This window comes from Carettochelys insculpta, chromosome 17 (genome assembly GCF_033958435.1).
Source record: "Carettochelys insculpta isolate YL-2023 chromosome 17, ASM3395843v1, whole genome shotgun sequence".
NCBI lineage: Eukaryota > Metazoa > Chordata > Testudines > Carettochelyidae > Carettochelys > Carettochelys insculpta.
In genome coordinates this window covers 2488506-2500949 of record NC_134153.1, presented here as the reverse complement: position 1 = coordinate 2500949, position 12444 = coordinate 2488506, and the positions used below count along the sequence as shown (strand labels likewise).

General features: G+C 47.8%; 1 protein-coding gene across 1 annotated transcript in view; it reads left to right on the top strand.

The window, feature by feature from the left end:
• Positions 1-12444, top strand: part of EFCAB8 (EF-hand calcium binding domain 8) — a 48573-nt gene that overhangs the window by 13917 nt on the left and 22212 nt on the right. Inside the window, exons 10-12 of the mRNA XM_075011886.1 lie at positions 2064-2137; positions 2894-3024; positions 10382-10449. Of these exons, the coding sequence (XP_074867987.1) occupies positions 2064-2137; positions 2894-3024; positions 10382-10449 (273 nt within the window). The remainder of the gene's footprint in view (positions 1-2063; positions 2138-2893; positions 3025-10381; positions 10450-12444) is intronic.

Below are 12444 nucleotides of genomic sequence, written 5' to 3'. Positions count from 1 at the left end.
GGAGAGGCAATTTGCTGAGGGCTCCCAAACCTGGTGCATTTGAGTGAGTGGCTCTGCAACCTGGCCCTCAGGGTCGCAGCCCTGCTCGTGGTTGGCCTGGCTGCCCTCTTGGTGGCAATCCTTTGGACCGAGTTATAATGTCTGGAGTGTGGGGGACCTTGCCTAGCAGTAGATGAGATGAGCCACTGCTGTCAGGAAGCCAGGTGAATGTAATGCAGGTCTGCTTTCCAGTCTGTCCTTCCTCCAACGCTTCATTCATCTCCATGGTAACTTTTCAAAGGGTTGCTGGCTTCAGTTTCAGATTTTGCGGTAGGCCTCCAATGACCTGTCTGGTTCTTTCTGATGCGAGGCTGCAATTTTAACCACTGCTGGGTGCCCCACATGCCATTTTTGGGAGGGGAGGGGGAATCACATGTCCCCAATGAATGATCAGTGTAAATCCCTTGTTTGACAGGAATTTAAAGGCTGTAGGGGGAAGGAGTGTGTGTATTGCCTAAAGTTACAGAGAGGAAGCTGTGCTAGTCTATACACTATCAAAACAAAAAGCAGTCAAGTAGCACTTTAAAGACGAGCAAAATAGTTTATTAGGTGAGCTTTTGTGGGACAGACCCACTTCTTCAGACCATAGCCAGACTGTTCTGTTCTGGTCTGGCTGTGGTCTGAAGAAGTGGGCCTGTCCCACGAAAGCTCACCTAATAAACTATTTTGCTAGTCTTTGAAGTGCTACTTAACTAACTTTAGGCAAAAAGCAGTCGTCTTAGATAGTTCCATGTGGATGGCCTCTGATCTGGGCAGGGGTGATCAGACAGAACTTTGGGCAAGTTCCATCTGATTGCAGAAGCACCATTGTTAGTCCTGTCTCCACCAACTCCCAGGATCTGGTAGACTGTTCATGGGAAGTCCAAATCAGGTACCAAGGGAGCTCTGAAGGAGTGCAGTGTTGGCATCTTGTTACTGTAAGAGGCACTAAAGCTAGCTGCTTCCAGGACGGAGGATGGAACAGCCAGAGTTACCTTGGTGTAGAGCACTTTGCTGCTAACTGTTATAGTGCCAGCTTCTTTGACAGCTGTCTGTTCCATGGCACTCCCCTAAGTGCTGAGGATCCCTGGCATGTCAATGCTGTCATTCCTGATGCACCCTATTCTTGCACTGAGTCATGGCACCATATCTCTTAGCAGTAGGGAAGTATGTGGTACCAAAGAATCTATAGGTGTCAGGTGTTGCTGTTGGCAGAGCTGAACTGCAATCTTTATTTCAGCAGACTCCAAGCCCCCACAGCCTTGTGTCAGGTCTCCCCTGGTGCATCGTAAAGAGTGGACCACATAATGGACAAGCACATGAAGGAAGAAACACTACCTTACGGCAGTTCTTTGAGATGTATTGTTCATATGTGTATATGTATCCCATGACCAAGCTTCCTTCTCTGCTTCCAGGAAGGCCATTTAGGAAAGGAACTGAGGGGGCAGTTGGACCTGCTGTGCCCTTATGCCTCGGTAAGGGAGCACAGGATGCTCAGGGCATGTGTGGCTTCAATGAATGCTGCTGGCCAAAGACTTACCTCAGGTGCATGGACATATAGACTCTGCTCTTGGAGCACCTATGGAGAACACACCTCATAGAACCAGTTACTGTAACACAAATAACTTTTTCTTTTTGTCTGTGTTTGAAACAGTGGTGGGGCCAAACTGGGACCATTTCCGCAAACATTTGTGCGCATGGAGGGATGGCTAGAATGTGACCTAGATCCAGATCATCCCTGTTTCAGTCCATAGGTTGCCTGAATGAATTTGCTATGCATAATTGTAACTGACACTTTTAATCTTTTAGTGCCATGCTTTGTCTTTTTATTCAAGATGGATCTATGAAAATACCATATAACCCTTTAAAGCATTAATGAATGTCCCCTGTGACTAGCTACATCACACACTATGCACTGTTGGGCACTGCTGGAGTTACACTGCTTTATGTACACTTCAGTACAGTTCAAGTAACTTCCTTTTGAGAAATGGGGCAAGCATTGAGTCAGGACTAATATATTGATTTCTCTTGGCCCTCTCTGTCAGGTGTCTTAGCCAGAATTCCAGTGCATCTCCTCCTGAAAGGAAAGACCAGCCTTTACAGAAATTTCCGAGTGCTTGTGAGTTTCTCTGTCTAAAGTTATGGGCTACTCTCCTATCCTGAAGATAGTTGGGGAAAGTGGATATTTATTAAGTTCCAAACTAAAAATTTCCAAAGCAAGTATGTACAATGCAGGCCCATATTCAGGAATTTGTGTGGGGGTGGATGCTTTTTTGTAAATCTTTCACAATTTTTTTTTAAATATAAAGAATTTCAAAATAGCTGTGCAATGAACACAAATGAGAGGTTAATGAAAAATCTGAGTGGAAACAGTGATCATTAAAATTAGTTAATGATAACATGCTAAAAATTTATACAGTAATAAAAGTTTTAAAGAAATTACCTTCTGGGATCTTGCTGTCATATTGTAAGAAAAAACAATATTCCAAAGTATTCCAGTCTTCATCTTCAAAGTTTTTCAGTTAACTATATATAACCTATATTCAGACCTCCACTCATCCAATCAAATGCCATGCCCTTCCCTCTTTAGGGCTCGTGTGTGCATGTGCGTGTGCGTGTTACCGTTACCCTCATGTTCCCTTCTTCCTCTTTCTACTCCTCGTCCTACTGTTCCCTTGTTTATCATTCCACAGCTTCACATTTGGTTTTTGCTGCAGTTTTTCTGTCTTCTTCAAACTTTACGTAACCACAGGAACGTCAGAATGTGTGTGGCACTGTTGAGCCCTCTCGCATGATTGTAATGGTGCAGAACGAGCTCCTTTTGCCCCCGTCATTTATGAACTGCAATGTCATTAGAGTCTTTCCTGTCTTCTAGGCTCTTCACAGGGACTGGTGCCACCAGATAAAATTCATTCCTCAACTCTATCTTGTTGCCTCCTGCTCAGCGGCTGATAAGAGTTCCATGGTGCTTACTTCACTTCCACTACATATCATGGGTAAACCCCAGTAAGACAGGTCTCTTTGTCTCTGTTCTTTAAGTTATCCTCCATGTAACAGTAACAGGCAATGTTACGGGTCCCTTAAAATTCCATTTCTTCCAGGAAAAACTTACTGGGACTCTTTTTCAGGCAGGAGCTAAGAAACATAAATTACGAAAGTGGGTAAAGGGGCCCATAGCTTTTCAGTGGCCTGTAAATGGTTTCCAACAGACTTTTCAGGCTGTAAGTACAGTCAATTCTGGAGTCTCTAGGCCAGAGAAGATGGACTGATGCTGCTACAGGTGCATTATGTCTACATTTTATAGAGGTTGTCTTGAATAAGTTGCTAGTGTTCGCAAACTCTATGCACTGTCTATTCCAGCTGCCAGTTGCCTGCCTCGTTTCTCTCTGCCCTTTTCTTCCTCCACTGATTATTCTCTTTCGAGCCTTAGCTCATTTCTTTTCTTTAATTTCCCATCCTTTTACTTGGATCTTTCTCCCCTTCTGTTTGCCATTTCCCTCCTCCTCCTCCTCCTCCTCCTGTTTTGTTCTTCCTCCAGCCTGTCTTTCTCTTTCATTCCTTCCCTCCCATCCCTTCGCACCTCTTTATTCTATCCCTGCCCTTGTCTCTGCTCTGAGTGCATTAGGGCTGGCAGCAGTCCACTGCCTCTTGAAAGCTAATGGGGTGCAACAGAAAGCCCTATGCTTAGCTAGCCACCTGGCAAAAGGTCAAGTACATATTTAAGCAGTTGGCCCACTAGGTATTGTACCGCTAGCTGACAGGGGTGTGGAGCCACAATTTTATCATCTCTGCAATTTTCCCTGGCTACTGATAATCATCGTTTTCTCTCCCCTTTCCCAGTACAAGCTGTAGAACAGTGCACTGTCCAGATCCTTATTTCATTCCGCTCAGAAATCAATCCCTTCGATAATGGTAGCTGTTGCTCTTGAAAAGGTTGAATTATGTGTTGGCCAGGAAATTGCAGGTCTCTGCATCTGCAACCTGTCCAAATGATCAGGGAGTAACACAAGATGTCAATGCAAAATGACCACCTCCGGGAGCAGAGGCAAAAATCTCAGGTGCATTCTGCTGACACATGGGTGTTTAAACTCATCTATCTGGGGAGAGAATAATGTAAAGTCTGTTGATAATTCATAGAATTTAACCATCAGTTTGTTTTGGTCCTGGTGTTCTTACTGGAGAGAGGGGTTCCTCAGTGGCAGATGAGTTTAAAGGAAAGCATTCCAGTGATTAGAGAATTTAAAGACCCAGTATGTGCAGGGCTATATGACTGACTTTGTCTCTAATACTAAACAGACTTGCTTTAACAATGGTTCTTCTTCGAGTGTCCCCGTGGGTGCTCCACATTAGGTGTCGGGCTCGCCCGGCGCCGCAGATCGGATCTTCCAAGCAGTTTCTGCCGGACCGCGCATGCGCCGGTGCGCACCGCTCCCCCGCGCGCTCCCGGCCATGTGCGCGATCCGGTCCCCGCCAGTTCCTCTTAACCGCCGTCGGCTGCAGACGGAATCCAACTAGGCTAAGGCCAAGTAGTGTATTCAACGACTTTATCTGTTTTTTCTTAAAGTTTTTTTTCAGGCACTTAGGCTACTATAAGCTAGCCGGTTGTTATTTTGAAAAAAAAAAAAAAATATATACTTCGTGCCCACGAAGGGCATGGAGTTCCTGTTCAGCCACCCACAACCAAATTCTTTGGTGGTGGAGTCGTCGCAATGTGGGGGAATAAACAAACATGCCAAAAAGCTAGAGCTGTTGGGCAGAAAGGTCTACTCCTCCTCCACGCTACTGTTGCCAATGGCAAATTACGCAGCGCATCTAGCGAACCATAATTTCAACAACCACATTAGGTTGACCTCCCTCATGGACTCGCTTCCAGAGGGCACGAAACCAGTGCTCAAGGCCATCATCCGACCATTTTATAACCAGTGGCAAAGGATCACCACAGACACTTGGGTGCTGGAGATCATAGCCACGGGGTACGCCATCCCCTCCCAGTTGCTCCCACCGCCATGACCTCCACCCGGGGCCCCACCTCCAGGAGACCTCCCATGTAGCGAGGCTCAAGCAGGAGGTAGACCATCTCATGCTCGTAGGGGCAGTGGAAAGAGTGCCGGAGCAACTGCAAGGGAGAGGGTTCTACTCGAGGTACTTCCTCACGGGGAGGTCCATCTTAGATTTTCGAGGCCTCACCGGTACCTGCGCAAGCAACGTTTTCGGATGATCACAAACGCCTCCATCCTTACGGCACTAGACGATGGAGATTGGTTCGCAGCCCTCGACTTACAAGGTCCTACCGTTTGGGCTCTCCTCAGCCCCCAGAGTCTTCACCAAGACCTTGGCAGTGGTGTCAGCCTACCTGCACAGACAGGGGGTATTTATATTCCAGTATCTGAATGACTGCCTACTCCAAAGGGGCCTCAAAGGAGGAGGTACTACGCATAATATGTGTCACAGCAGGCACGTTCTCTTCGCTCGGCCTGCTTATCAATCTGACAAAATCAAAGACAGACCCCACACAGGACATAGAGTTCGTAGGGGCACGCATAAATTCTATTACAGCGAGGGCGTATCTACCAGAGACTCGCTTTCGGGCTATCGGCTCCCTCGCGCAAGGCTTCACCTTCAGCCCTATGGTGCCGGTTCTGACGTGCTTACAGCCGCTGGGCCACATGGCAGCAGCAACGTTTCGTAGAACAGAACGCCAGGTTACACATGCGCAGCATGCAGCATTGGCTGGCGAGCGTATACAAACCGGCAGCACACACTGTTCACAGGATGGCGTCGCCCACAACGGAGGTGCGCAAATCCCTGCAATGGTGGGTAAACCCCGAGAACCTGCTAACAAGGGTACCCTTCCACCAACCACACGTATTGGTTTTTCTTACTACAGATGCCCCCCTCATAGGGTGGGGAGCACACATGGGCGAAGAGGTGACGCAAGGGCTGTGGTCCTCTATGGAGCAGTCACTGCACACAAATATACTGGAGCTCAAAGCAGTGTTCAACGCCTGCAGACACTTTCGAGACCAACTGAAAGGCAAGGTAGTCGGGATCAGTACAGACGATACCTCCACCATGTTTTATATAAATCGGCAAGGAGGAGCTCGGTCCCGTGCCTTATGTGTAGAAGCAGTCCGGTTGTGGAACTGCTGCATCGCCAACAATGTAACCTTGAAAGCCTCGTACTTACCAGGCGCTCGCAATGTGAAGGCAGACCAGCTGAGCAGGCGTTTCGCACTCACGCACGAGTGGCAGATCCGTCCCGATCTGCTGCAACCGATTTTTCCACGCATGGGGTTTTTCCCCAGATAGACCCTGTTTGCTACTCAGCACAACAAGAAGTGCCCACGATTCTGCTCCAGGGCAGGACTGGGACGGGGGTCCCTGAGGGATGCCTTCGCGATCTCATGGAGGGGCCCCCTGCTTTACGCTTTCCCTCCCACAGTGCTCATCCACAAAGTGTTGCAGAAAGCCAGGAGGGAAGGAACCTGAATGATCCCGATAGTCCCAACGTGGGATCGACAGCAATGGTTCCCCCTATTCCTGCGCATGTCGGACCGGCCACCGATGTCCCCTCCGGTGGCGCAGGATCTGCTCACGCAAGCCCAGGGGTCCATAGTGCATCCGCACCCCCAAAGCCTGCGACTACAAACGTGGTTAATCCATGGCTCAGCTCCCTAGAGAGCACATGTACGGAGGAAGTGCAGCAAGTCCTAGAAAGTAGCAGGAGGACTTCCACCAGGAAGACCTTCAAGCAGAAATGGACTCGCTTTACGGCATGGTGTTCTACCAAACAGCTAGCCCCCTTTCGGTGCCTATGGCTGTGATATTAGAGTATTTACTGGACCTCAAGAGAGGAGGACTCTCGCTATCCTCGTTTCAGGTCCACCTGGCCGCCATTTTGGTGTTCAGACACGAAGAGGAAGGGCACACGGTGTTCGCCCATCCCATGGTTACCAGGTTCTTCAAAGGGCTGGTAAGCCTATACCCCCCTCAGAAACCGCTTCCACCTCTGTGGAACTCGGACCTGGTGCTTAATGCGAAAAGGGGACCACTGTTTGAGCCTTTGGCCACGGTTTCCCTCCGCCTCCTTATGATGAAGACGACCTTTCTTCTCGCAATCACGTCAGCTCGCAGGGTGAGCGAGCTTGAGGCAGTTATGGCAACGCCGCCCTGCGTTGTTTTTCCAAGGAGGCGGTAACCATACGGCTGCATCCAGCCTTTGTTCCTAAAGTTTCTTTCTGAGTTTCATACTAACGAACCTATTGTTTACCCTTGTTTATCCAAAGCCTCATAACTCTAACAAAGAGGTGCGCCTACACCTCCTGGACGTGAGCAGGCGCTAGCTTTCTATATGGACAGGACCAAGTCCTTCCGGAGAACGGATAGGCTCCTAGTCTCTATCGCTCCCAAATCAAAAGGAGAATGTCTCTCTTCGCAGAGAATCTCTAAGCACATCGTATCTTGCATAAAAATGTGCTACAAACTCAAAAAGACTCCTTTACTGGCCACGCCCAGGGCTCATTCCACTAGGGCGGTGGCAGCATCAACAGCCTTTTTTCAAGGGCGTTGCGCTAAAAGACATTTGCAGAGTGGCGACCTGGTCATCCTGTGACACCTTCGCCAAACATTACGCCCTTCACAGGGTATTCCAAGAGGATACCCGTCTCTTGGCAGCGGTCCTCTCGGGGACAAGCTGCACATAATCCGATTACCCACCTCCTATCTTGGGTTACTGCTGGGTAGTCACCTAATGTGGAGCACCCACGGGGACACTCGAAGAAGAAAGAAAGGTTACTCACCGTACTAACGGTGGTTCTTCGAGATGTGTCCCCGTGGGTGCTCCACTACCCGCCCATCCTCCCCGCTCCGGATCTCTGTTTAGTGTTTTGCAGGAGCATCCGAGGCGGTTGGTCAAGGAACTGGCGGGGACCGGATCGCGCACATGGCCGGGAGCGCGCGGGGGAGCGGTGCGCACCGGCGCATGCGCGGTCCGGCAGAAACTGCTTGGAAGATCCGATCTGCGGCGCCGGGCGAGCCCGACACCTAATGTGGAGCACCCACGGGGACACATCTCGAAGAACCACCGTTACTACGGTGAGTAACCTTTCTATTTGTCTGTAGTTCTGATGATTGTGCATCTTTAAATCCAGAGGCTTTGTCCCATGCTATATCCGTCTGTTGGGTAATTTCTGTAGAGTTGTACATGTCACTTGTTCACTTAATTCAAGAAAACCTGGAATAATGCTGAATAGTGACAGAGAAATAGCCGTGTTAGTCTGTATTCTATCAAAACAAAAAAGTAGTCAAGTACCACTTTAAAGACTAACAAAATAATTTATTAGGTGATGAACTTCCGTGGAACAGACCCACTTCTTCAGGTCATAGCCTTACCATCTGTTCCATGAATCTCATCACCTAATAAATTATTTTGTTAGTCTTTACGGTGCTACTAGACTGCTTTTTTGTTTTGATGGACTAATGCTCAAATATTTCCAAGTTTCTCTGCCCAGGTTGCAGTGTGGGAGATGTACCAGCAGGTGGTGCTATTTGGCTTTTGTTTACATACAAAGAATATTATGGAAGGTGGGGTTCTTAATGTAGATGAGAGCTGCGTGAACAATTTTTACTGCACAGCTTTGGTAGTTTTAGCCTGGATTTTTTCAGCATTTTACTTTTGCTACTTGTATGGAAGTTGTGTGTGAATAAATTCAGCCTCTGGGTCACTTGCTAATGGCTCATTACTCTTTAAGGAACCCTAAGTTACAAATCTGAGTCATGCTGCTGAATAACTCAAGTTTCCTGGTATTATTTTGGTTCCTGGGCAGGAAGGCCTAACTCTTATGAACTCTATTCCAGCTTCCTTTCAAACAGTAGCTTGGTTAGTGAGGAGAGGAACATTGGGTCACACAGCAGGCTGATAACTTGCGCTATGACCATTTGTGTGTGCAGATCTTTTCTCATGGGAGTGTTCATGAGGTGGGATAAAAAGGGCACACTCAAAGGGAGAATCTGCTTAGAAGTCATCTAACTGTTTGCATGTTGTTTTTCTGCAGTGAAGAAATATTTCTTTGTTTCAAATAATGTCCACTGATGAGCCAGGTATTGTAACTGCTCTAACTCAGCTGCAGTGTTCGCTCTGTGCTGAACCCCACCCTCCTTTTTTTTTTTTTTTTTTTTAAATTCTGTGCTCTCCCCACAACAATTTTCAGCCAGTGCTGATTTCACTTTTAGCAAGGGGTTGTGTGCCTTCACGTGGGCTGGTGGGAGCCACTGAACTGACAACTGTCAGTGGGGGGAATTGTCATGTCTGGGGTCCAAATACCGCATGAGCAGAGCTCCAAGGAGTCAAAACAATAGAAGAGCCCACTTCCCAGATCCATTTCCTGCCCAGAAGCCAGTCCCTCTGCTAGTGGTGGCTGTTGGGGAGCTGAAGCTTCTCTGTAGGTGCTGGTGTTCTGTTTTGACCTCCTCCTCTGTCTGTAAATCTGAGTAGTTCCAGTCAGACCTTTTGTCCTGATCAATGCTCTCCAGAAGAGTGGGTTAAGGGTTGTGTTCCTTCCTTGTAGCCCTCCAATGTCTTCTCCTTAGGTCAAAGCTACAGCATTTCCTCTTTGCCAGCAGATGTCTTTCCCAGGGGCAGATTCTTGGTGATCCTGCTTCTCCTGGTTACTTCTTGTTTTCTTTTCCTCCTCTTTCATTGCACTTTCCCCTGTCTGCCACTTGAACTTCACCCTAGTAGGGCTGACCCTAAGCACCTCTGTCCCCTTTGGCCTCTGCTCTTCTTTTATCCTCACTTTGTATCTTCCTTCCTGGATGGTCATCTGAACAATATACAGAAACACTGTGTAAGAGCTCTGCCTCCCCTTCCTAGCCTGTTCTTGTGGTGGGTGAAGGGGTCTGCATTATTTCCTCATTTGGCTTTTCCTGGTTAGGGGGTTGCAAGTTACAAAGTTGTATGGGTTGTGGTGATCTCAGGAGCCATTTGCTTTGCTTGTGTTGAAGGCCAGCTCCAGTCCTGGCCTTGGCCATTTCTTCCTAGAGATTGGTCTGTCCTGCAGTCTTTGGAGTGGAACTTTTCCAAAGCTTGGGAATGTTTTTAATTGGTGGTTGGTTTGAGCCAATTACAGGGCCAGTTAAAGAATATGGCTAATTTTATAGTGTGTTCTTGTTTGTGCTTATGCGCCTTTATGCTTGTGTTTGTATTTCCACTTCTAACCTCCCCAGCTATTCTGGAGCTCCTGCTTAGCACAGAATACCCTTCACAAAAAGATGCATTTTCCATATCCTTGCCTAACAAATATGCAACACATGTAAAAGGGCATGCTGTGATTCTTGAGCTAGTTTTTTCGTTTTATTGTCCTAGATCATCAAAGATTGCTTTAAAGAAAGGTGTTCTCTGCTTTGATTATTCACCTGAGATGAATGTGCTTGGTAAGTTACCATCATCAAAGCCCCTTTTTTTCATGTGTCTATAGTTGCCATGTTGAAAGCTTTGATAAGATAAGTGTCTGGATAGAGTAAGAGATCAAATACAGAGAGTTATGTTTTAAAGCACCCATGTAATGGACCACCAGAAACTGGTTATTTTAATGACAGTGGCCTCCTAATAATGGAGCAGAGTTAATATAAGAATGGCAATAGTGGATCAGACCAATGGTCCGTCTACTTTAGTCATCTGTCTTCCCACAGTGACCAATGCCAGGTGTCCCGGAGGGAATGAACAAACTGGCAATCATAGAGTGTTCCTGTTGTCAACTTTCAGCTTCTGGCCACAGAGGTTAGGGACACTCAGGGCATAAGGTTGCATCCCTGACCATCTCGGTTGATAGCCATTGGTCTATCTTTTCTCCATGAACTTGTTTAGCTCTTTCCTGTACCCTTTTATAGTTTTGGCCTTCACAGTATCCCATGGCAATGAGTTCCACAGGTTGATTCTACTCTGCGTGGGCAAAATTTACCTCTCAGTTAAAACCAGCACACGCCCTCTGCAGTGTTCCATTTAAGTGCCTTTGAAACACTCAGAAGTGGGTTTAAGGGAAGCACTGGCAATGAGAATTTTCTTTGGCCTCCTGCTCTTAGAGGCCTGAGTACAAACAGAAAAGAAACACATTAATACAAAAGCCCATCGTCACAATCTACAGAGCTGGGAAATCCTTTGGGTCGGGGGTCACTGACCCACAGAAAAATCAGTTGGGGGCTACACAAAGTAAGAAGCAAAAAATCAAACTCTAAACCCCTGCACTGACCTGGCCCCCAAGTGAGGAGGAGGAGGAGAAGAAAATCTTTGCAGATATGGCTCCTTAGGCTCTGAGATGGGACTAAAAATGGGGATTTCAGTTTGCAGGAGGGGGCTGCCGAGGAGCAGGATGGAGAGAGGGGCGTGGGGTCTGGGTGGGAGGGATAGTGCAGGAGCAGCATAGGGATGAGAGTGGTAGGAAGGGCAGGGTGCAGAAGCAGGATGGAGGTGCAGTGGTCTGGGAAAGGGGTTTAGGAGTGGGGTGAGGGTGCAGGGTCTGGGCAGGAGGAATTAGGGTGTGGGCAAGGGATGAGGGTGCTTACTTGCTGCAGCTCTTGTGGGGGTGTGCAGGTGTCCTGGCACAGCTCTGTGTTGCAGAGGAATGCTCCTGATTCTCAGCCAGTGGGAGCAGTGGGGGCTGGTGCTTGCAGGAAACACTGCCTCGCAGCCCCCAGGGCTGCTTCCTCCCCAGCCAGGCAAAGCCCAGAGGCCACATCCAGCCCCAGCTTGACTTGATCATGTCTATGAGGCTTTGGGCTTCCCCAACCCCATGTGGCTGGAGCACCAGCATCAGCTTATGCTGCTGCAGCCAGGAGATGGGGTGTGTGTGACCTGTGAGCCTAGCAGGCCAGATCAAGGCAAGCCATAGGTTCCCTACCCCTGGCATGGAGGAATGTTAGATTCCTCACCTCTGACGCTTTTCGTTGTCTTTGAGACTTGAGCGTACAGCTGTATGTACTGTTTCTGTGGTGGAATCTGCTGCTTTCAGAGTCCACTTTAGACTAGCGTCCACTGTAGCGTTTTAGACTAGAAACAGGAGACTCAGTGTGACACAGGCTTGGCCTTATTTAAGTTTTATAGCACAAGTAAAATTATTTACAAATAACTCCATTGGAAAACAAAAAGCAGTCAAGTAGCACTTTAAAGACTAGCAAAATAGTTTATTAGGTGAGCTTTCTTGGGACAGACCCACTTCTTCAGACCATAGCCAGACCAGAACAGACTCAATATTTAAGGCACAGAGAACCAAAAACAGTAAGCAAGGAGGACAAATCAGAAAAAGATAATCAAGGTGAGCAAATCAGAGTGGAGGGGTGGGGGGAAGGTCAAGAATTAGACTGAACCAAGTATGCAGACGAGCCTCTATAGTGACTCAGAAAGTTCCCATCACGATTTAAACCATGTGTTAA